This window comes from Cryptomeria japonica, chromosome 3 (genome assembly GCF_030272615.1).
Source record: "Cryptomeria japonica chromosome 3, Sugi_1.0, whole genome shotgun sequence".
Lineage (NCBI taxonomy): Eukaryota > Viridiplantae > Streptophyta > Pinopsida > Cupressales > Cupressaceae > Cryptomeria > Cryptomeria japonica.
The window spans coordinates 195,800,204-195,825,906 of NC_081407.1; the positions used below are offsets into that span (position 1 = coordinate 195,800,204).

Genomic DNA, 25,703 nt, shown 5'->3' on the forward strand with positions numbered 1-25,703 from the left:
ATTTTAGCGAGATATTTTTTTTTGTGACTAAGTTTACTTCCATTAGATTCTTTTTATCTATTGCTACTACTTAGGACTTAGAGGTAGAGTAAATAGATGTGAAAATTACATTTTTGCATGGGGATCTTGTAGAGGAGTTTTACTATATAAAGCAATTCGTCAATTTTGTGGTCAAGGGGAAGGAGTATTCAGTTTGCAAATTAAAGCAGTCCTTAAATGGATTGAAGTAGTCTTTGTGTATGTGGTATAGAAATTTGATGCAGTCGCATTATAGTGTTACGATTGAAATGATCATTTTGTATTTTAAATGAATTGATGATCAAGTTACTAATCATTGTCTTGTATGTAGATGATATTTTATTTATTGGGAGTGACAAGGGGAAGCCTATGCCGCCTAAAAATCAGCTATTTGGCACCTTTGATATAAAAGATTTAGGGGCCATGAAGTATATTTTGGGTATGGAAATCTATAGGGATCGGGTTAACAATTTTTTTTTATTAAATTAGGGAAAGTATGTTGATAATATTTTGTAGCGTTTTGCAATGCAATATTGTAAACTAATAAGTATTCTCTTACATGTACCCACTTGGCTTTCATTGTGGTGCTATATGATTAGGTTTATTACAAATATAACAGATGAAATATTTGGACTGGGGATGTGGAATGCTAGATGGTGCTTCTTATGGCAGTGCTTGGGTTTGGAAACAATTGGCAACAACCATAAGATTTGGTTTTAGGGAATATGGTTGCTAAGGGGGCAGCTTGATGCTTAGTGCATTGACCTGTTTTCAACAATGAATTTCAAGATCTGTTGGTGTGAAAAATCAATTAGATCTGTAAGAACACACTGGGGAATAGTAGTATGCTTATATTCCAGCAAATATACAACTTCGCTGCAAATATCATATGGAAGTGTTTCTAAAAAATTCATTTTTGTAATAGCATTGTCTGCAAATTTCTCCTCATAGGCTAATTTTCTAAATTGTCCTGCAAATTCTGCAAAATAACCAAGATCACACAATTTCATATGACAACTACTTATTAGCCTCAGCTCTTTATCGTTTATGGAGGCAAAATTCACTCAGTAGCTTGTTTAATAAGGCTTGCAAGGGCCTTGGTTGAGTAAAGACCTCCTAGTTTTGGACAAGTGTAGTTAAGTGATTCTACAATTGTAAAGTTATACCCCATAGGTATTGACAAGCAAGCATGGTTGTTCTTTTCGAACATTCAAAAGACTTGCTGCTGTTCCTATGGCTAAGAAGGTGTTAGCCTAGGCTTGAATGTTGGAAAAAGGATCAAGTCATCATCGATGTCTAGATATTAAGGCAGGACAGTGCCTTCATTAATGTGAGAGGTGGTTGTGATGTCATTCTCCTTTTTGGTTGAAAGAAGGATCAATCTGTAAACTTCTCAAAGAAGAGAAAGTTAATGGTTTTGAAGAAGATGCTTTTGTTTCTTTTCCTTTTCTTTCTGTTGTTTTTCTTTGAAGCATTTTCAAGCCAATCTAAAGTAGCTTCTAACTCAGTTCACTTATTATCAAAAAATTTCACCTTATCTATAGTCTATACACTATCTCCAACTGAGTGGAGCATGTTCAAAGACTGTTCTATAGCTTCTTGAACACTACTACAATCATTTCTTATATGCTGTACATGGATATTATTTTCACTATGGAATTGTAAACTCTTATATAATAAAGGCTGAGAGGCATTCTACAATGGCAGCAAGGGGTGGAGTGTGATGGTGTGAGTGTGTTAACAAAAAATCTTACCTTTTACCTTAATCTGACAGCAATTTGCATGTCAAAATAGTAATATTTAACAATAAACATAATATTTTCAAAATTGCTCCAAATAGATATCTCTCGGACTTTTTAATAGATGCATTTAAGATATCTTCACTAGTCTATTGCTTGTCTTATCTATAGACTACTTTACACATACAACGTTATGACAGAGACTGTCAAAATTCTCTTGGTAATGATTGTTGTAATGACCAAAGTAATTTCTATGCTTGTACTCTAAGGAAGGCTCTTTTCTTTGGTTTCAGATGGTTGAAAAGCATATTGGAAGCTATCTGACCTTATGCAGATTTGTAACATCTTTCCAACCATCTTACTCTATAAAATGAAATATCACTTTTAGAATTTGAGGGAAGATTCTCTTGGCAATGGCAAAGACATACACGTAGTTGGCAAATTTTCTTCTTCAGAGTTTGGATCCTGATTTACAGGTTCATCTTTAAGCTCAACAATTACGTGGCCTTTTCACACCCTCCCAATTATAGTGCCAGAGCTAGGTCTTTTAGGAAAAGATTGGAAGGTAGAGCTAAAATTTTGAGATAGGCTATTTAGTGAGTCCAACCTTGTCTCAAAAGAAGGGATTCCAGATTGTTGCCTGGTAAAGAATAGAATAAAAAGGGCCAGGGGAAATGATTTTATAAGTGGACTCAATTTTCTGCAGTGAGTTGTATGACAGAGGATGGCTGGGTTGTTTGGAGTCTTGTGACTGCCCCTTTGAATAAAATCAGGAGCAAACAATGAGGCCTGCAAGCCCAGTTTTCAATAAGGCTGATCAGTTGCATGTTGAATTTTGGACTGAAATATTATATATATGTCTAAGAGCAAGTTGTAATTTTATTTGAGAAATAAAAATATGCTTTTGTTTGGTTTGTATGGCTGCTTAAGTTGGCTACTTGTTGTGGGTACCTGATTTGGGATTGCAATAGTTTAATAGTTTCTTGCATCTCAGCGCTGTATGAAGTCTACTTGTTCATGTTCTTGGCATTTGTACCCTTAGATTAATTGACATTGATAGCCATCTTATGCTGCTTGTGGGAATTAATATGGTGAATGAGTATTTAATGTGCTTATGTAGAGATCCTTTCAAGATCTTAAGCATCACTTGCTGTTGTTGCTTCTCCATAAAGGTAGCTCTTAACTCCAACTTTGAGAAAATTAGAAATTTGGAATAATTTTCCACTTAGTCATTATTATCAACTAGTGGAGTAACTATGAGAATCTTTGAAGCAGTACCAAATGGGGCAAAAATCAAGCTGAAACTTAAAAAACATTTGAATTGGAAGTTTTCCAAAATAGGGATTTTGTATTAATTTTTTTAATTTTATCAAACAGTTTCATATATGCAATCCCTTCAAAGCAACTTAAGATGGAAGCAAGAATGGGAGTTTCAAATAAGGTGCATATTTCAGCCAAATAATTCTAAATGAGTTGATCAAGTCAAATAATATTTCCCTTTAGAGCAAGAATGATCAATCCTAATTTCCTTATTATGAGCCCACCTACCAGTCGTATAATTTCAACCTCTTTCCATTGACTAAATTCTATTCAATACCATTTTGGGGGCTGAGACTACCATGGAGAATAAACTGTGAAAGGTTGTATTACAGGTTTATTAAGAGTTGACATTCTTGCTTTGTGAGCTCTTGAAGTCCAATTTTTTTAAATTTTCAGATGATGGTAAGCAGATTCTGCACTCATAAAATTACTCCTATCTGCAAACTAGCTCGTAATTATTAAATTTAGAAGGCATAGTGAATAATATGTTAAAGGAAAGAGTAGTCAAGGATAAGAATCTGTAATTTCAAGATTTTATTTTATTGCTGCCATTCTAAACATGCTGAGAAAACTAGTTATTTCTTTGGTTCTGAAAGTCAGTCTTTTATGCTTGCTTATTTCAACTGCTGGGGGTGCCATATGGCTATCACAAGGTATCCTACCGACAAATATGTTATGCCTGAAAAGAAAAACGTCCAAATGTACAGACTTTTTAATCATTAAATTTTAATATCTTAAAATGAAACCTTTTAAGTTTAACCACTTTAAGACATAAAGGCATCCATGATTCCATATAAGTAATCTTTCTCATATGTGTTCAATATATTGTTTTATCTTTCCAGAATAAAAGTAACTTCATCTATGGTTTATCACTTTTATACATAAAGTTTGCAATTTTAGTCATTCATAATCATAGTGATCCAAGACAAGGCCTTGACATATCCAAATTTCTGGTCTTGATTAATAGGTTGTTTTGCCCCTGAAAAAATTACATAATGTACTGACCACATCTTATGAAACCTGATACACAAGTCCCGCTAACACCCTTGCCTTAAGTACACTACTTTCAATTATCTCATAATTTGTTCCTTTCTTTCTTTTAGAGGGCATGTTCATTTCGTGGATATTAATGAGCCAAAAGAAAATAGTAGGATTGGGCCACAGAATCTGTTTGTATATGGACATGTTGGATATGAACTCATCTGTTTTAGATGGATCTGTTTTCAAGTCCCACTGACCTACTCCAGTCAGTTGTTGACAGTAAATAATTATTTTCTTTTTTGTGTTAAAGCAAGTTTTTGAGCTGCAGTTATTCCATTACCTCCTTTACTTCTTGCTAATGGACATTAATACAAGTTATATATAATCATTAAAACTATAGTACTTACTAAAATTGGTTTTCTGAATAGCTTGAGGTTACTAAACTATTTGTCATAATACTTTCAGTATCATAGTTCTGTTTTCAGTGTTTCCATTTTAGGGACATTCAAGCATCAATTAAAAGTAAATGAGTGTGCAGAAGTTAAAAAATGCATTTGTGATTTATGGTTCACTTCAAGGTGGTTCTTATTCTTGTTTTACAATACATTTCCATCTTCCAGATTGTTTCATGCCTGCAAGGTAACATAAAGTTCAGTACACTGGGAGCAAAGCTATCAAAGGGTGTTCTTCTTATAGGACCTCCAGGAACAGGCAAAACACTTTTAGCACGTGCAGTGGCTGGAGAGGCTGAAGTACCTTTCTTTGCTACATCTGCTAGTGAATTTGTGGAGTTATTTGTTGGAAGAGGAGCTGCTAGAATCAGAGATCTTTTCAATGTTGCCAGGAAATGTGCTCCATCTATCATATTCATTGATGAACTTGATGCTGTTGGAGGGCGTAGGGGTAGAAGTTTTAATGATGAACGTGATCAAACATTGAATCAGGTATAACTTATAAGTTTGTTTTTATACAGCTATAATAAGCACATGCTACACAACCAGCTGTCCCCAACTTTTCTTTTTTGTCTAGGTGTCTTATGTTGTGAGTAAGCATCATCTTAGTAAGTTTTATTTGAGATATGCAGTTATTGACAGAGATGGATGGATTTGAGTCAGACACGGGAGTACTTGTTATTGCTGCAACAAATAGGCCAGAAGCCCTAGATCCAGCCCTGTGCAGGCCAGGCCGGTTTTCTAGAAGAGTATTTGTGAGAGAACCAGATGTAGATGGAAGACGGAAGATCTTGGCTATTTATTTGCGTGGAATTCCTCTAGAGGAGGACCCAGAGATGGTTTGCAACTTGGTTGCATCAATCACCTCAGGATTTGTGGGTGCTGATCTTGCAAATGTTGTTAATGAGGCTGCATTGCTTGCTGCTCGACAAGGTATGTGATGTTATTTTAAACCCTAGGTATGTTAATCAGATTCATATATTTGATTATGCCCTAGTTTGTAATCAGATTTGCAGTATTTTAGTAAACCAACATTGATTAATTGTGCCCTAGATTGTAATCAGATTTGCAGTGTTTTAGTAAACCAACATAGATTAATTGTGCCCTAGATTGTATTCAGATTTACAGTATTTAATAAGCCAACATAAATCAGAAATGGAACAGCAGACAAACAAGCATACCCTGGGAAAACCTCCAAGGAGGAAAAACCTAGCATGAAAGACCCACAGGTCAGATTATATATATTCTCCTCTAAACATAAGTACAATACTTAGCTTGAATCTGATCTGCACATATCAGATCTGTTCCTTGTATACTTCAACGGCTTGCATCAAGATCCACTATGTCCTCTTGGACAATTTTGCACCAAGCTGAGTAAGTTCTCAATCTTCCTTAAGTTCGCACCGTTCTTAAAACTTCACACAGCAGAGCTAAATCGCCTTGTATATTATCGAACTTGATTGATTATTGACTTGCAAATTGTAATTTACTTATATGCATCATTTATTCTTTCAAATGTAAGTCGGCCTCCTTGGATTTTGGCGCCAATGTTAAATGGCGTGTGTTTAGCATAGCGTGGCATTGAATAGGGTCACATTACCCTAGGATAGGACCCGGTCCTAAAATGGGGTTCGGATGTTGCCTTAAGGCAGTCCGAACCCCTATATCCCTAGTTACAATTAACACTCCCTCTTAACTAGGGAGGAGGAGAATACATAATCTGAACCTTTAAGTTCCATCTAGCACACAAGCATAGAATGGATCTAGCACACAAGCATAGAATTACATCTTCCACCTAGCTCACAAGCATAGGATGGTTCTAGCACACAAGCATAGAAAGTGTAATACACCAGTGGGTCTTTACATTATTACAATTATCCATCTAGCACACAAGCATAGATTGGATGTAATTCATTCTTGCACACACACAAGGAATGATTCAAAGTGCTACACATAGTCACTGAGATTGAAGCTCCCTCTCAATCAGGATTCCTTTTTCCATGACACCAAGTCTATCTCTGAAGTACTCGAACTTCACTATGGATAAAGGTTTGGTGAGGATGTCAGCAATCTGTTCATCTGTGCTAATGTACTTTAGATGAATGGCACCTCTTTGCACCATATCCCGAATGTAATGATAGTGTGTTTCCACATGTTTGGACCGATCATGAAATACAGGATTTACTGACATCTTTATACAGCTTTGATTATCACAATGAATGGTGGTGGGATCATTGGCTTGACCAAATAATCCAACAAGGAGCTTACGAAGCCACACTGCTTCTCTAGATGCAACAGATGCGGCAATGTACTCAGCTTCTGCAGTGCTTAATGCTACCAAAGATTGCTTTCTGCATGCCCAAGAGATTACTGCGGAGCCCAAATTGAAGCAGATGCCTGAAGTGCTTTTCCTGTCCTTGACACTTCCTGCCCAATTTGAATCTGAGTAGCCTTTCAGGAGAATTGGGGTATTAAGTGAATACTTCAGCCCATAACCAATCGTGCCACGTAGGTATCTTAGAATGTGCTTGGCAGCAACCAAGTGAACATGTTTAGGTGAGCTCATGAACTGACTGAGAGCATTAACCGCATAACAAATATCTAGCCTAGTACTGACTAGGTACATCAGGGAGCCAATCAACTGCCTGTACTTAGAGGGATCTGCAAAATCAGAGTTAGCTGCAAAAACACTTAACTTCTTTAAGTTAGATTCCATAGGAGTACGCATAGGTTTACAATCTATCATTCTAAATCTTTTCAAAATATCAATAGTGTATTTTCCCTGACTTAGAAAGATTTCATTAGCTCTTTGCCATACTTCTAACCCTAGGAAGTAATGCATTAGACCTAAATCCTTCATTTCAAATTCTGAGGCTAATTCCTTTTTACATCTCATGATTAATTTATTTTCACCCGTGAGAAATAAATCATCTACATACAAAACTAAAATAAGCATCTCATCATTATAAACTTTCAAGCAAATGTTAGCATCAGCATCATTCTTGGAAAACCCTAAACTTAGTAAGTATTTATCAATTCTTTCATACCAAGCGCGAGGAGCCTGTTTGAGCCCATATAAGGCTTTCTTCAACCTGCAAACATGAGAATCTCTTTTATGGATTACATAACCTTTTGGTTGCTCAATATAGACTTCCTCCTCAATGACACCATTAAGGAAGGCTGTCTTAACGTCCATTTGATGCAGCTCCCAACCTTTGGTTGCAGCAATAGCTATTATAGACCTAATAGAGGTATATCTAGCAACAGGGGCAAAGGTTTCTTCATAATCTATTCCTTCCTTTTGAGAAAAACCACGTGCTACAAATCTAGCTTTATATTTTTCAATACTACCATCAGCATTATGTTTAATTTTATACAACCATTTAGAAGAAACGACAGACTTACCTTTGGGTCTGGGTACAATGTCCTAGACATCATTCTTGATGATAGACCCATACTCTTCATCCATGGCTAATTTCCAAGCATGATGGAACATAGCTTCTCCGATATTGTGGGGTTTAGACTCAATTATATTGCACATCACAGAAATGTAGTTGGCGTGATTTTGAACACACTTGCTATTTCTGAAGGTTCCTCTGGGAGCAGCAAACCCTTCAGCATCTTGAATTGTATTTCTAACCCAAAGTGGTCTCTTCTTGCAGACCACAATATGCTGAGGAATATCGGTAGATTGCATGGGTTTTGATGAGTCATTCTAAACTTCCTGATTTGGAAGATCAGTAGACTCCTCCTGTAACTCAGGGTTAGCATCAACAATTGAATCTTGATTTTCCATCATCATATCATTGTAGTTGGTTAATGAACCTTTAGATCTTTTGAAAGCAATATCTTCTTCAAAAGTTACATCTCTACTTAACTCAACATACCTTTGACCTGAAATGTAGATCCTGAAGGCTTTGGAAGATTCGCTGTATCCTACTAGGATGCCTTTCTTTCCAGATGGATCTAGCTTGGTTCGTTTTTCTTTAGGCACATGAACATACACAGGGCTTCCGAATATTCTTAGGTGACTAGTGTCTGGTTTGATTCCAGAAAAGGCTTCTTCAGGTGTCACATCCTTTAGGACTCGATGAGGACATCTATTCTGAATATAAACTGCGGTTTTGGATGCTTCTGCCCATAGAAAAGGTTGCAAGTCCTGATCATGTATCATGGCTCTTGCAGCTTCAACAATGGTCCTGTTCTTTCTTTCAGCAACTCCATTTTGCTGAGGGTTGTAGGGAACACAGAACTCCCTCTTAATTCCTTCTTTAACACAAAAGTCATAGAAGCTACCTGAGGTGTATTCATCTCCATTGTCAGACCTCAAACATTTAATTTGATTTCCTGTAGTATTTTCAACTAAGGCTTTGAATTCTTTAAATCTGTTTAGGACTTCTTCAGACTCTTTAGTTTTAAGAAAATAGATCCATGTTTTCCTAGAGAAATCATCTATGAAGATAACATAATATAGGAAACCGCTAGGAGATGCTACAGACATGGGACCACATAAATCTGAATGAATAAGTTCTAACATTTCTTTAGCCCTACTATCGCTTTTATGAAAGGGATTCTTTACATTCTTACCCATTGCACAACCTTTACAAGTATCATCATGAGATAAACTGAGGTTAGGCATACCTTTGACCATTTTACCGAGAGTGGGAAGAGCTTGAAAGTGAAGATGACCCAATCTTCTATGCCATAGCTCGCATGATTCAGGGGTCTCATGAATGAGAGCTTGAATTGGATTAGCTGCAAGCTTATATAAACTATCACATCTATTTCCAATAATACGAGCAGATTTGAAGTTAGATTTCTTAGGCCAAGCGAGTACTTTCCCTTCAGAAAATGCTATTTGCAAACCCTTATCTTCTAAAGCCGAAATGGAAATAAGATTTCTTTTAATACCCGGTACAAAGAGAATATCACAGAGTTGTAAGGAAATATCAGAATCTAGTTTTAAAGAGGTAGTGCTAGAACCTTTTACCGAGTATCGAGCATCATCACCGATTACTACATGAAGATTGGTGTCTTTTTGAATCAGATCTGAGAGATGCTCACGAAATCCTGAGATGTGTCTGGAGGGACCACTGTCAAGTATCCACGTATTGCTGTCCGTAGGAACATTGCTGGAAAGAGCAGAGATAAGAAGGTAGTCTTCACTTTGTTCGGCAACTTCATTTAAGTTGGCTTCCCTTTCCTTTGGGTCATTCTGACAATCTCTAGCATAGTGACCATATTTGTCACATCTGAAGCAACGAATGTGGGAGGAATCTCTTGACTTTTTCCTTGGATCATAGGAGGAGGATCTAAAATCTTTGCTTCTCTTCTCTTTCTTCCAATGACCACCTTTCCTAGATTTAGATAAGAGAACATGATTATCTTTGAGAGAGTTCTTGAGTTTTCCTCTTACCTCAATTCGAGATTCCTCTTCGATGCAATCAGATTGAAGACGTTCAAAGTTGGGACGATCGGCTCTTCCACCAATGCTACGAATGAATGGTTCCCATTCATCAGGTAGGCCATTTAATGCAATCATAACAAGGTCTTTATCTGAGATTTGGCAATCAAGAGTGCTTAGCTTGTCCTTTAGTTCATTGATCTTCATGAAGTAGGCTATGATTGAGTCTTCTTCTTTCATTTTCATGTGAAGAAATTGCTGTCTTAGGGCAAGAGCCCCTCTGAGATTGTTGACTTCATACATCCCTTCCAAGTGTTTGATCATTTCTTTGGCAGATACAAACTTTGATATGACAGTGACAAGATGATTCTTGACGAACTCAATTATGATCCTTCTAGCTTTGAGGGAATCTTTCTTGAACAGTTTCAGCATCTTCTGGAGGAGACAGCCTTTCTTCTTCTACAAATTTCAGTAGATCATTTTCTTCAAGGATCAATAGAATATGAACTTTCCAAGCAGCAAAATCAATGGCTCCCTCAAGCCTATCTTCAGCCTTCAAATCTGACATCTTTAATCTGAACACAAACAACAGCTATATGCAACAATTGATTTGCTAAAATCAGAAGTTAATGACACCTATATCTCTGATACCATGTTATTTTAAACCCTAGGTATGTTAATCAGATTCATATATTTGATTATGCCCTAGGTTGTAATCAGATTTGCAGTATTTTAGTAAACCAACATTGATTAATTGTGCCCTATATTGTAATCAGATTTGCAGTGTCTTAGTAAACCAACATAGATTAATTGTGCCCTAGATTGTATTCAGATTTACAGTATTTAATAAGCCAACATAAATCAGAAATGGAACAGTAGACAAACAAGCATACCCTGGGGAAACCTCCAAGGAGGAAAAACCCAGCATGAAAGACCCATAGGTCAGATTATATATTCTCCTCTAAACATAAGTACAATACTTAGCTTGAATCTGATCTGCACATATCAGATTTGTTCCTTGTATACTTCAAAGGCTTGCATCAAGATCCACTATGTCCTCTTGGACAATTTTGCACCAAGCTGAATAAGTTCTCAATCTTCCTTAAGTTCGCACCCTTCTTAAAACTTTGCACAACAGAGCTAAATCGCCTTGTATATTATCGAACTTGATTGATTATTGACTTGCAAATTGTCATTTACTTATATGCATCATTTATTCTTTCAAATGTAAGTCGGCCTCCTTGGATTTTGGCGCCAATGTTAAATGGCGTGTGTTTAGCATAGCGTGGCATTGAATAGGGTCACGTTACCCTAGGATAGGACCCGGTCCTAAAATGGGGTTTGGATGTTGCCTTAAGGCAATCCGAACCCCTATATCCCTAGTTACAATTAACATGTGAAGCAAAAATACTTCAAGATGATGCTCAACTTTTTTTAATCTGTACGAGACATAATATTTCCATAGTCCATAATAGGAATAAAAAGTGCTGGATTTTAACTGTGCAGAGAGGTTTTTATCTTGTCCCAAAATAGCTAAAAACTTCAAGCTGGTGTACCTTTTTTATTTCTTGTCCAACCAAAGCAAAAATACTTAAAGCTAAATGTTATGATCTCAACTATATCCCTGCTCTATCTATCATATATAAACTCAACAGAAATCTGAAACTGAAAACCGAAATAAATATGTAAAATTAGTAGAAAATTGTATCTGTTGAAAAAAAGGAATGCTGAAACCAGGAGTGCTTTAAAATCCTACATCAGAAACCATTTTTTCAAAAACTGAAATCTGTTTTGAAAGACTGGGAATGTATCCCTGTTGTTTTCTTGATTGTCACCATCCCCTACAAATTTTGGTCATAGGGGAGCGCCAAGAAATATCCTCTGGGCCATTCCTGATGTTTGTTGGATATAGGAAATGTCTGGGAAACAGGGCAGTTAGGAGGTGCCCCTGATGTTTGCTGGACATAGGGAACATCCTTGAAAGAGCGGTCATAGTTGGAAGGGAAATTTATTGGGGGCTTCTTTCTGCCCCTTATCATTTATGAGAAAAATGAAAATAAAAGTTAAACAGAAAAAAATGGGTGTGGGGGGGCCTTAGTTTTCGAACCCAAATCTTTTAGCCTATAAATCTTCACTTGCAAACCACCATTTGCATATCCAAACTGAATCAGTGGTTAAGGATAAGGAAATAAGGAGAAGATTTTAATAAATTTTCATGTACCACCATATTTGAATCAATGAATCTTGATGCACTATTTCTTGACTATCGTTTGAATTTACTGACTTAGTTTTAAGGTTAAACTTTTAAATTCTATTATTCTAGGTTTTTTTAATTGCTAGTATATTTCTTATATTTTTGAATTTTATTATTTTCCCTATTTGTTCTAGCTGCTATCCTAAAACTATAGTCTTCTATCATTGCTGTCCTATACTTTCACACCTTTTTTCTGATCCTAGTGAGCAAACCTTCAGGGTTCTTTGAGCAAACTTAGAGGTCAAAGAACCCTGAAGGTTTGCTTAGAGTGGAGAGAAGGTTATTGAGTCCTTGTGGGGTTTGACTGCCCTTCGTAGTGGTTCAATTTTCCTCTACAGAAATGCGAAAGGTTTTCGACTTCTTTAATTTTCAAATCACAATAAGAAAATAAATAATTAGATGCATAATGGGTTTGAATCTTTGAAGGCACCTTAAAATCTCCTTCCAATCCCTTTTCCTAGTGTGTTTTTGTCATGTGGATGTTGAAGACATCCTTTGCTGAGTGAAATAATACGGAAGAAGTCAAAAATTGAATTGAAATTTTGAAAATTGAATGCGTTTGCTTTTAACTCATTGCAAGGCAAGTCAGAGTAGAAACTCACGAGTTTGAGCAGAAAACTCGATTGTCTTGGCAAAAATTTACTGAGTACTCCACTTGACGTGCCCCTGACTCGGCTCACAAGTTCAAGTCAACTTAGTGTGGCAAGGTAGAAAACTTGCAAGCTATGACAAGTTAGTTGAGTACTTGGTGAGTTTTCAAACAAAGGTAACTCTATTTTTTATATTTTTTAAGTATTTTACTCTTAGGTTTTGAACCTTGTCGATTCACTTACACCATGGATACAAAGACATCTTTGTTAAGGAATTTAGATCAAAGATAGAGAATACAATAGTCTGGTAATATGTAGTGAGGATAGACTTTAATAAGATCACTGCAGTGATCTTATTAAAGTCTATCCTCACTACATATTACCAGACTATTGTATTCTCTATCTCTGATCTAAATTCCTTAACATGGTATCAGAGCCACGCTGGTAGAGAAATAATAAAATAGTGACACCTCTTTTCTAAAAAAATTCAGACTTGCACTCAGAATCAAAGGAAAATCAATCATGGTGAATAGTGTTAGAGTGGAGGATAGACTCGAAGGCGCATCCAACTTCGTCTCATGGAGAATTCGAATAACAACAATTCTTCAAGAACTTGAACTAGATGCATACATAGAAGAAGATACTAAGATGCCCGAAGACGAGCCAGAGAAAACAACCTGGAAAAGACACAACAAGGCTAAGAAAATCATAATTGATGCTGTTAAAGATCACATTCTCCCAACCATCTCAAAACTAACTATAGCTTATGATATGTTCAAGACCATTCAAAACTCATATGAAATAAATAATGCAAGCAGATTGCTCACTTTAAAACAGCAATTAATGCATATCTACATGAACAAAGGAGAAACAATTACATCCTATTTCATGAGGATTTCAGAATTAAAAGACCAATTGTCAACTATTGGGAATAATATAGATGATATGGAGCTATCTCTAATAGCACTTAAGGGATTACCATCCAGTTGGGAATCCTTTATTCAAGGCATTAGTGCTCGTCCGACACTACCAAAATTCAATCAACTCAAGAATGATTGTACTCAAGAAGAATCTAGACTAATCACAAGAGGATTGGGTCCAAACAAAGGGGGAGAAATTCAAGCACTACATGCTAACACAAGCAACAAAGGGAAGAAAAGGAAGTTCAAACGGAAGAGAGGAAATAATCATAAAAGAAAAGACTTCTCCAAGATTCAATGCTACAAGTGTGATAAATTTGGACACACTCATAGGCTCAGCCCAGATAGAATGAAAGCTCAGGCAACCATAGCTGAAGTCAAGGAAGTAGAGAATCCTCTATTTTTCTTAGCCTTATCAAGCGAACTAAACTCAAACAAACATATGTGGATAATCGACAGTAGAGCATCTCGACACATAACTGGTTTTAGAGATCAATTCGAAACATTTGGAGGCCACTCAACTGAAGAAGTTACAATAGGAGACAATTCTACCTATCCAGTGAAAGGAATTGGGACCTGCTCAATTCAATTAAGAACAAGAGTTACATTACAATTGAAAGATGTTCTCTTTGTACCAGGTATCAAAAGGAATTTGGTCTCTATTTCAGGACTAGCTGATCAAGGATATCGTGTCACCTTCCATGAAGATAAAGTTCTACTCTAGCCTAAAAACTCTAACATAAAGAATGCTATTCCTATAGGATCTAGAGATGGTAGTTTATACAAATTATGTAATACTAAAAAACAAGCACTAATCATGAAGTATCAAACTCTAATGAAATTTGGCATACAAGATTAGGACATCTTTGATTTAGTGCCCTACCTTTTATAGGAAAAATTACCACAGGATTACCCAATCTAAAATCTGATCATGTTGGAACTTGTAAAGGATGTGCTCTAGGGAAGAACTCAAAAGGGTCCTTTCCCTCAAGTGAACACAAATCAAAATTTGTACTAGAACTTGTCCACACTGATTTGTGTGGTCCAATGTCATTACCATCACTAGGGGGATTCTTGTATTACGTGATATTTGTTGATGATTACTCTAGGAAAACATGGATCTATTTCATAAAACTCAAAGAATCAAATGAAGTGTTATTGAAATTTAAAGAATTGAAGGCCCTAGTGGAAAATCAAACTGGGAAGAAAATAAAGACTCTAAGATCAGATAATGGGGGTGAATATATCTCTGAAAATTTTAAAGAATTCTGCATTTCTGTTGGGATTAAGAGAGAGTGTACTGTACCTTATAATCCTCAACAAAACGGAGTTGCAGAAAGAAAAAACAGAACCATCATCGAAGCTGCTAAAGCCATGATGCATGATCAAAATCCACATATCTCATTTTGGGCTGAAGCCTCAAATACAACTGTGTACATTCAAAACAGATGCCCTCATTCAATCCTAGAGAATATAACACCCGAAGAAGCCTTTACAGGAAATAAACCAGATTTAAGCCATCTAAGAATCTTTGGTTGCCACGTGTATATTCACGTTCCTAAAGAAAAGAGAACCAAACTAGAACCCTTCGGGAAGAAAGACATATTTGTTGGCTACAGTGAAACCACTAAAGGATACAGAGTCTATATTCCAGGACGAAGATCCATTGAAATCAATAGAGATGTCAAATTTGAAGAAGATACTGCTTATAAACTATCTCTAAGTGCAAAAGATGATCTAACCGCAAAATCAGATGAAAATCCTACAATTGAAAATCAGAGGGAGAATAGCATAGAAAATCATGAACTTCAATCACCTAATTTTAAGAATGTTGAAAATCCTAACAACAAGAAAAGACCACTATGGGCAAGAAAGATGATTGAAGAAAATAATGAGCAACCCGATGAAATCTTCAAAGAGAATAAGAAAACAAGAAGGCAATCATGCTATGTTGCCCTCATGACCGAACTTACAAAATCTGAACTATCAAATGTTGAAGAGGCTTTAACATGTCAAGCTTGGAAAGATGCAATGATTGAGGAATACCAATCTATCTTAAAAAATGATGTCTGGGACATTGTACCTAGACCAAAAGACAAATCAGTTGTCTCATCAAAGTGGTTATTCAAAATCAAATATGCACCAGATGGTAGTATTGAAAAACACAAAGCTAGATTCGTTGCCAGGGGGTTCTCTCAAAAGGCTGGAATTGATTACAAAGAGACATTTGCTCCAATTGCTCGATATACTTCTGTAAGAACCATCATTGCCATTGCAGCTTCCAAAGGGTGGAAGATACACCAAATGGACGTGAAGACCACATTTTTGAATGGTGTCATTGAGGAAGAAGTATATATAGAACAACCTGAAGGCTTTGCTACACATGATAGAAATCTCTATGTGTGTAGACTAAAAAAAGCTCTCTACGGCCTTAAGCAAGCTCCCAGGGCATGGTACAAAAGGATAGATAGTTATCTCTCCAAACTAAGATATTCCAAAAATGAAGCAGACTCTAACATATACTTCAAAATATCGGATAGTGAGATGTTAATACTTGTTCTCTATGTTGATGACTTGTTGATAACGGGAGAAGATTACCTCATTGCAAAATGCAAACAAGATCTTGTGGCTGAATTCAATATGAAGGATCTAGGTCTACTGCACTATTTTTTGGGGCTAGAAGTATGGCAAAAAGAGAATTATATTTTCCTAAATCAAGGAAAATACACCACTAATATCCTGACTAGATTTGGTATGATAGATTGTAAGCCTCTATCCATTCCAATGAAAAGTGAAGCAGTAGATTCAGAACCTACAGATCCTACATACTATAGACAAATTATTGGATCTCTTATGTACTTGGTAAACACTCGCCCTAATATTTGTTACGCTACCAATGTGTTAAGTCATTTCATGTGCGAACCTAAGAAGATTCACCTAATGGCTGCTAAGCATATTCCGAGATACTTGTGTGGCACTATTGGACTTAGCCTAAAGTATAAAAATGTTGAGATACAACTCCAAGGGTATTCTGATTCCGACTGGGTAGGAAGTTCCATTGATCGTAAAAGTACAACGCGGTGTTGCTTTAGTATTGGATCAGCTATGATATCTTGGTTTAGCAGAAAACAATCAGTAGTTGCTCAGAGTTCCACTGAAGCCGAATATATGGCTGCCTCCATGGGAGCACGTGAGGCAGTATGGTTAAGGAAATTGCTAGTTGGACTATTTGGGAAGCCTCTAAACCCCACCGTGATTCACTGTGATAATCAAAGTTGCATCAAACTTTCTGTAAATCCAGTTTTTCATAATTGATCCAAGCATATAGAAATCCCATACCATTACATAAGAGATATGATAGACAGAGATGTCATCAAATTGACCTACATCAGCACTCAAGAGCAAAGTGTCGACATATTCACCAAACCTCTTGCAAAGTTGAAAGTGGAGTACTTTAGAGGTAAACTTGGTATGACTAAATGATAATGGAAATTTCTGATATTAATCTTAATCATATGTAATTGATATATTCATGAATATCTTGAATGCAATATTGCATGTATGTGTTATGTCATGGAAGGTGACGATCTTTCATGTGATGTAAGTGTAAGATCGCTATTGTAAGGTGACGACTTTCACAATAACCTGATTTGTTATCAAGATTGACTACATTAAGTTGTTGTCCCGGAATGTGCCGGAAATCTTGATACTAAATTTGCTATGATGAGTTATCGAATTGTTATCATTAAATGATTGTTCCGAAATATGTTGGAAATTATGATAACAATCATATCATGATTGACTACATTAATTTGCTGTCCCGAAATGTGCCGGATATCATGATACTAAAATTATTTCACTTGTGATAATGACAATGTTACAATTGTCACTAGAATCAAGGTTGTAATCTGATAAGACTTCAAGTAGTTGTTGTCCCAGAGTGCTAGATATCAGATAATCCATATCTCTCTGAGATATGAAGTATTTCACTAGTAAGTGTTACTAAGTGAATGATCATGTCAAATGAATGTGTATATCTAGAATGTTGTTCCTTAAAACTTAATTATGAAATTCAATCCTCTTTTGCTAAGAGGGAGTGTTAAGGATATAGCTTCATTCGGATTGAAGCAAGTAATATATATAACGACATTGAACGAAGGGTCATGTCCCCGTAGGGTCATGACTCTATGTGGCATAAGCCACGTAGAAGTCATGCCCCTACGTGGACATGACTGTTCATCCTTTTATTTATAGGCATCGACACTTGCTGTGAACCGAAACCAATAACTGTGGCAGTTTCACGAATCAGCAAGCTGTCGATATTATCATAGAAGATTAATAGTTAGAGTTTTATATATATATATATATATATATACCCATTGGAGGTAAAACATACTCATTGCAGTGATCTTATTAAAGTCTATCCTCACTACATATTACCAGACTATTGTATTCTCTATCTCTGATCTAAATTCCCTAACAATCTTTTGTGCTCTTGCAATTACGTTTTTTTGTATTCCTACAGTGATGGTTGATGAAATTGGAAGTCACATGTATACACCAGAAAGTAACAAGAATAGGAGATTCATAATTCTTTTATAGAGCCTTCACAAAATCTGAAGTCCTTAAATGATCTTCAGCGATTTGTGAAACCTTCCATGGATTTGGTTTCCTTATGATCCTATTTTCTTTCAAAGTAGGCTGTATTCATAAATCTAGATTACAATTGCATTAGGGAAGAAGAATAGTTTGCAGATGAATGAGGAGAGAATGCCATAATGAATAACACATTGTGGTACAAAAGTCATAATTTAATCCTGTTTTGTTTGTTGTTCAATGGGCTGCTTGATACTCCGTGAAAAAAACTGTCATTTGTAGTCTAATTATGGCTATCTTGAGTAATGAATGTTCAATGATAATTTTTATGGGCTTCCTTGGTTTGCTGAATCCCTGCGTGTCTTTTGGTCATGTTCTCTGAGATGTAACATAAAATGAGGGTGGAAAGATGTGGGTCAACTTGATGCACTCAGGAAAATATTCCATTCAAGAGTAAATGTAGAAAATGTTAACCACCTTTGTGAAAATATGGATATTTCAAATTAACCTTGTAAAATTCTGAAAATAACCATATATTGGTTGTATTTCATGTTTTCATATGTGACACAGCATCACATATAGTACTCCACTAGTTGCTTGGCAGAGCTTTACCTCTCCTCCCTGCGGAGGGAAGGAGGGTTAGCATCAACTGAATTAGCTTGTAGTTCAAACTTCAAACAATAAGACATATTTTTAGAAGACGGAACTTCGCACAAACCCATGTCACTAGGTCATCCATATAACAACACATATTTGCTTCAGAACCCTCATACATTTTTATGTGCTTATCTATAATCATTACAATAGACAGATAGAGAGAGATGGTGGAGTGTTTCAAATTTCAATTGTGTCTTGCCCTGGTGGCCACCTAAATAAAAAATAAAGAACTTAGGGTGGGATGCAGAGGTAGGGGAGTGTTTCAAAACTTTCAATTATATCATCTTTCTCAGACATCTTAATAAAAAATATTTTTGTGGGAAGGGTTTCAGGTATCAGGGGATTTTCAGTTGTCATGCTTCCATATTGATCATCCAGAAAAAATAGAAAATGGTTTTCTAGAGAATGTGTGGAGAAGTGAGCTGTTGGAGAGTATTTTGGTTGTAAGAAGCACTTCATCAGTCATCTCCATACTACAATACACATCAAATAAAGCATCCAGAGGAACTAGGCTGGGCTCCAATGGTTTAATGTGCTGGCAAGGAGGGCTCTGAAAGTCCCAGTGACTGCCACCAGCTCAACAGGAAGCAGTGTCTATCAACATGTTAAAAAATGGTTTTATTTAGGTATTTGCATTGTTAAACACCAAAAAATTCCAGTATCATACTGAACAAGTGAAAAGCTCCTAGTTGCCTACTTACAGAACGGTGGTTTTAAAAAAGAGTCATTCTACAATGAACATGAGCATATAAAATGTATCATAACCATCTCTTGAATCTTATTCCTCAATCACCTTGCAAAATTTCACTCTCAAATAATTTGACAAAAACACTTCACTTTTTTTCTGTATTGAGTTGCATAATTTCATCAGTAAGCCTGTTATTGAAAATCTATGTTTAGTGACTGCTAGTTTATTCTGTTAAAAATAAAATTAAATATGCATAGCAATACAAACCAGTGTATTTTACTTGCAATATGTTTATATTTCTTAAGAAATGTGCATTTCTTGTTACAAGTCTGGCCCATTCTGATAGTGTATCTATAAGGCTGTTGTGCTGGGGGGCTGTGCCGCTCTTTGGGTCTCATAGGCTGCTTTGGCCTCTTGTATGTTATTAAAAACCTTTTTCATTTCATTTCATTAAAAGATTCCATTTATGTTCTTCCATTTCATGTCTGAATTGCTCTTTTTGATGACATGAGAAAGGTTGGTAGTAGACAGTTTTTTATTTAACAGTGCTACCTGAACTATTACATTTTTTTACCCTCGATTGCTACACAGGTGTAAGTTGCAAATGATAGGACTGTAGTCGTTTTTGACAGTCAGTGGTGCTAGGAATGCTGTAAATGTAGTTGCAAGTTGTTTTTGACAGTCACTGATCTAGGATTTATTTCGGCTATTTCCACTTAATTATTTACTAGCAATAAGGTATTCTTATGTAATATTAGTTTGCTTGTGTTTTATTGTGCTTGTTAATGGCAATGAGATTGAAAGCTAATGTTGCCATATTGGTGCTTTGTAGGAAACACTGTTGTTACTGTTGCAGACTTGAGAGAAGCAGTCAATAGAGCAAAATATGGGATTGGTGATAAAGTTGCGTTACCTGCAGTTATAGAGAAGGAGCTAGGGCGGCTGTTTCCATGGATCCCATCTAGAGCACAAACAACAATAAATGATAATAATGACACACAACCTTTGGGTTATCAATCAATCACTTGAGAATAAAGAGGAATACTTGGCTTGACTGAAGGCATGCTACTGAACGTTTTGCTCAACAATTCTTTGTAATCACAAATCAACAAAGGGAAAATTATATTCACTCTTGATGAGAAAGGTGCTGTGTTATCGTGTTGCTTAATTTTCAATTTAATATCACATAACATATGGAGGGTAATCATTTGGGTTCCTTGTACACTGAGTTTTCAAAATTTATAGAAATGCCTTATGCCCCTTTACATGGATTGTTAGGGGTTTGGTAAAAATTATTATTCCCACCAATGGACCATTCGATATCAGAAGAGGATTGAATAGACATTCCTTAATTTGATGATGCTATACAATGTATGCAGTTACATCTGTAATAGGAATTGGTAACTCAATGCACAGAAAATTTTGGCCGACAATTTTTTTAAGAGATCTAATATAAAAATAGGTGCAGCAAGCTTAAGACATTTGGCTATATACCATTTAATACCTACCGTTTAACAGAATTATTTTCTCCACCAGGAAATTTTCTTCCTTGTTTTATTTTTTGTCCTAACCAATTTCTACCACCAATGCCTGTTAAGTCTCAGAACATTCCCACCAACAATACAAAATCCTAGCAAAAGAATAGGCAACTTAGACATGCATAAAGTATTCAGGATTTTACTTAAGCAGAAATTCTTCATTCATGCCAAGTCAGCTCCATAGGCATTATGTACAATACAAAGTTCAATCTCCATTGACTAAACGAAGGTGCATAATGGCTTTTCTGTTTTCTCATGATTGAGAACACCTTGTGTAATGTCCCCACTTTGAAATAGAATTTAATGGTAAATATTAATAATAAAATTAAAATTTAAAAGAATAAAAATAAAAATAAAATGAAAATGAATAAAATTTAATTAAGCTAATGAATGGACAAATGGCATGAAATGATAAGTTGTGACTCCCAAACATGAGGTATAAAGGGGAAAAGAGAGCCTCATTTGAAGGGATAATTTGAAAATCAGAAATGCAGATCTGATTTAATAAGAAGTGCAGATCTGATTGTGAAAGGTTGTGTCCCTTTCAAAGGGCAGAAATAATGAGGAGTTGCACTCTTTCAAAGTGAAAGGGTGTGTCTCTTGCCAAAGGGCATACATGATGAAAATGTATGATCCCTCCCTCACATCAAGAGATATAAAGGAAAGGAATCAAAGCATCCAGCGAGAACAACCATCGATCAATTCAGATCAGAACTGTTATAAAGTTACAGCAGTAACATCTTTGTTCTTGGTGAAATCATTAACACAGAGGTTATACCCCTTGATAAACACGCCCTCCTACAAGAGACGCATCTTTCCTAATCTGCCCTTGTGCCTAAGATAAATAGGATTGGGCTGCAGGCTTGAAGGGGATATAAAAAAGATATAACTTTGGCAGAAATTATAGAGGGAAGAGGAAGACGTGAGGAAGCGAAGGAACACAAAGGCATTTTAGTAGATCGAAGGATTAAGATCCGATATCTCTTAAGTCATTAAAACTCAGGAAATCTGTCTGGTCACTGCAGTTGGTATGAAATTTCTGTGCAAATATCATATGTGCTGCAATAATATTTATATACGTCTACTAATGCATATTCATGGTTAATAATATGATGCTGATATCCTGCATATCTATAATTAATATTACTGATATTCTGCATATTCCTGATAAACAATCTATTGCTGATAATGATATAATTGCTCATATATGTATGTTAAATCTAATTGGTGATATTCTGCAGTTTTCTGCATTCCTACACATATTTTGAATGTTTCTTCAGCTATGATAGAGGGAGATAGAGTTACAGTTAGGATAACGTTGGTGGGGTTATCTCATAGGCACGCCACCTCATGGTTTAAGACTGGGGAGTCCCATGAGGCCAAGGGGGTACAAGGATGCTGCCCTTGGGCCTGTGAAGTATAGACTTACTGGGCACCTTACTGTGACTGCCCTCCTCTCTCTGTCATAATGGACGAAGATGTAGATGTGGAACATAGGATAGGTGTGACAAGTGGAGGAAAACGGTGATAGGATACCCACTAGGTAGGCCACCTCATCTATGGCATGGGCCACGTGGGGTCAAGTGGGCAAAGTCCACTCTTGAGCCTAGATGGGGGAATCTCTTGGGCACCACACTTGTTCATCCTAGTCTATGTTCATTACATGAATAAGAGTTTAGAGCGAACTTATGTCTTACTTGGCACAGCTATTAGAATCTATTATGATCATGTATGCAACACTATATATATATATATATGCGTTTCATCTCTCCTAATCTGTTTGCAGGGCTCTACTCCGAATCGCCAGGTATTCCTAAAACTCATTCCACTCTATTTAAGTCCTAAGACAGGTATTCACGAAAGTGGTTATCTAACATTATTTCGTATAAATATAGGTGTTATTATACTAGCCTACCTTCTAAATGATAACTAGTGTTACTGCTTCACATAGTTTCTGGTAATGTTAAAATTAATCTCTTCCTTTTACTTAGATAGGACTGTTATTTTTGGTAATTCCAGGAAGGGATTTTACACCTTGTCCCACTTTTGAAGCTTTTGTTGACTTGCTTTCCTCTGCATTGACAATATGTCGCTCACACGTTGACAATATGTCATTAAGATGGTATTACTGTATTACTATGATATTTGATTACCTACAAATTATTATTTTTGACCAATCGAAATACCGGAATCCTTCCAAAAAAGGTCTCTACAACACTAAGATATTATTACTTAGTTGCAGATTCCAATAAAGTTTTAATGTCAAATTCATAATGCTAAAAGTGGAAATATTAGCAGCTATTATTTAAAATGCACCACATTGTTTTTGTATAAGAAAAAAACCTCCAAGTTGCAAGATATAGTTTCTGTTTTCTTAATTGAGTAGTTTGATAAGTTAATCTATGCTTTAGGAAATGATAATGCTGAAGGCTGCAGTTTTGCTGGAGATGGGTAGAAGATTTACTAAGAAAGAAATATACATAAGATTGCAAAATAGCAAGGAAATATTTGTAAATTTTATGAAGGTGATTTGTAAAGAATTCAGTTTTTGTATTTTATGGTGAAGAGAAGACTTATGTCATAGGGCCAAAACATTGGTCTAAATACAAGTCTCTAGTAGCAATCAAACTCTGAAAATTATTGCATATTTGAATTCCTCTGGAAATAAATGCAATTAAAAAACAATAGCATTCCATTTCGGGTCTGTATGCAAAAAATATGACGGAAGAAGGTCAAAAGAGATTGCCAAAGTGAAGTCTTCAAAATTTTTACATCGAGAGAATTGTTGTGGAGATGATGCAATTGCCTAGGAGATGGTGCAATTATCGGGGAGATTACACAATCTTTGCTTGGCAAAACAAATTTTGTCACAACATTATTGGGTGTTTCATGAGTTTATCTTCTCAGTCTTATTAGTTTCCAAAGGATTTTTGTGGCTTGTAAACCTATGGATGTATTTTATCCATGGTTGAGAGTTGAATTAAGAGGTATAGTTTGTAATTCTCTACATTTTGGGATGGTCGAAAGAGTGGAGATAGGAAAGAGATCTAAGAGTGCTTTTAGGAGTTGTTTGAGCTAAGACCAACATTGTATATACCGTGTGGCTTACACCTCTTGTAATTGCCATTTTGTAGTGAGTTTTTCTTTTGCCCTTTAGTTGAAGTTTTCAGAACCGGTTTTCTCTAGTGCATATGAGTCTTCTTGCATTGTGTTTTGTTCTTTTTATACTACATTTCATTGCTTTTTATATGCTTAACAATTTTCATTCATGTATGCTGATTTAGCTAATAAGATTATATCCATGGTTGATGAACGAGTTAGAAATATCAACCTAGTTTCTTGCCTTTTGGGAGATGGTTATTTTGAGTGTTTTGCAAGGTCATGCTGACAACATGGTCAAGTGGAAAGAAGACTTTTACTTTGTAAAAACAATAAAGAAGCTTGTTTGTGGAAGGAAAAATTGAGGAGGAAGGTGAAGGAGATTATGTAGGTGCTGAAACAAGAGTTTGTAAGATGAATGCCATAGTGAGTCTATTGAACCCACAATAGGACTGAGAGGGGGAGAGGGGTGGTGAATCAATCCAAACCTTCAAAACAAATTAATTATAAACAAAATTTAACCATTTTACAACAATATTGAAAACACATCAACCATCAACATATGAACACCGGATTTACATGGAAAACACAAACAAGAAAAAACTACGGTGAGTATCAAACTCACAATATGAAAAAAATGATTGCAATGTTTTAGGCTTACTGTCAAGGAGCAACATTCACTTGATGGACTTGCAAGACTAAGGCACACTACCTTAGGGCAAGATACATGGACTTGCTCAACTAAGGCACACTGCTTCATGGCAAGATACAAGGTGTTGTCGAAGGACTCATTGTTAATAAGCAACAAGGGAAATAATATAATTGATATGAGAAAGATCTCTTAATCATGAAACTGTTCTTGAACATCTGTATCAAGCGACCAACATCATGACAAACATCTCTGAAAATCACCATTATCTCAACACACTCTCACAAAAAATATCACATTTATAGCTCTTCACAAACCGACTTTGCACATCTGCAGTCTTAAATTTGTTTGCATATCATTCAAATTCTCTTCTCATCAATCCACACTCTATCCCACATATATTATACTCTCACACACATATATCATACTCTATCACACACTCAACTCATACTTCTGGACTCCTTAAATATAAGATAGATTATCAAAAACCTAATTGAGAGTCGACCACAACCGGAATAAACATGATTGCACAAAATAAGCAACCTAGACAAAAAAATACTCAAGGCAGTCCACTCTAGGAGAAAGAGGGGACCCAAATACATCATGACACATCCTTCCAAGACGAATCCAACAATCTGCGAATGTTAACACATCTTCCAAAGTCGCCACCAAATGGAATGTATAGATAGGCAATAAAGCTTGTCAATCAATCAGCCAAAAGACAATTATTCCACGTGGATCTCCACACACCATGGTGAGACCCATAACAACATTCTAACTCATATCCCAATGCATATT

General features: G+C 36.0%; 1 protein-coding gene across 3 annotated transcripts in view; it reads left to right on the forward strand.

The window, feature by feature from the left end:
• The window catches only part of LOC131051856 (probable inactive ATP-dependent zinc metalloprotease FTSHI 3, chloroplastic), a 49,335-nt gene extending 28,235 nt beyond the window's left edge, over positions 1-21,100 (forward strand). For all 3 annotated transcript variants that reach the window (XM_057986457.2, XM_057986459.2, XM_057986458.2), the window contains exons 3-5: positions 4,679-5,002; positions 5,143-5,443; positions 20,452-21,100. In XM_057986457.2, coding sequence (XP_057842440.2) covers positions 4,679-5,002; positions 5,143-5,443; positions 20,452-20,648 — 822 coding nt within the window. In that variant the 3' untranslated portion in view covers positions 20,649-21,100. The remainder of the gene's footprint in view (positions 1-4,678; positions 5,003-5,142; positions 5,444-20,451) is intronic.
• Positions 21,101-25,703: the final 4,603 nt, after the last annotated feature.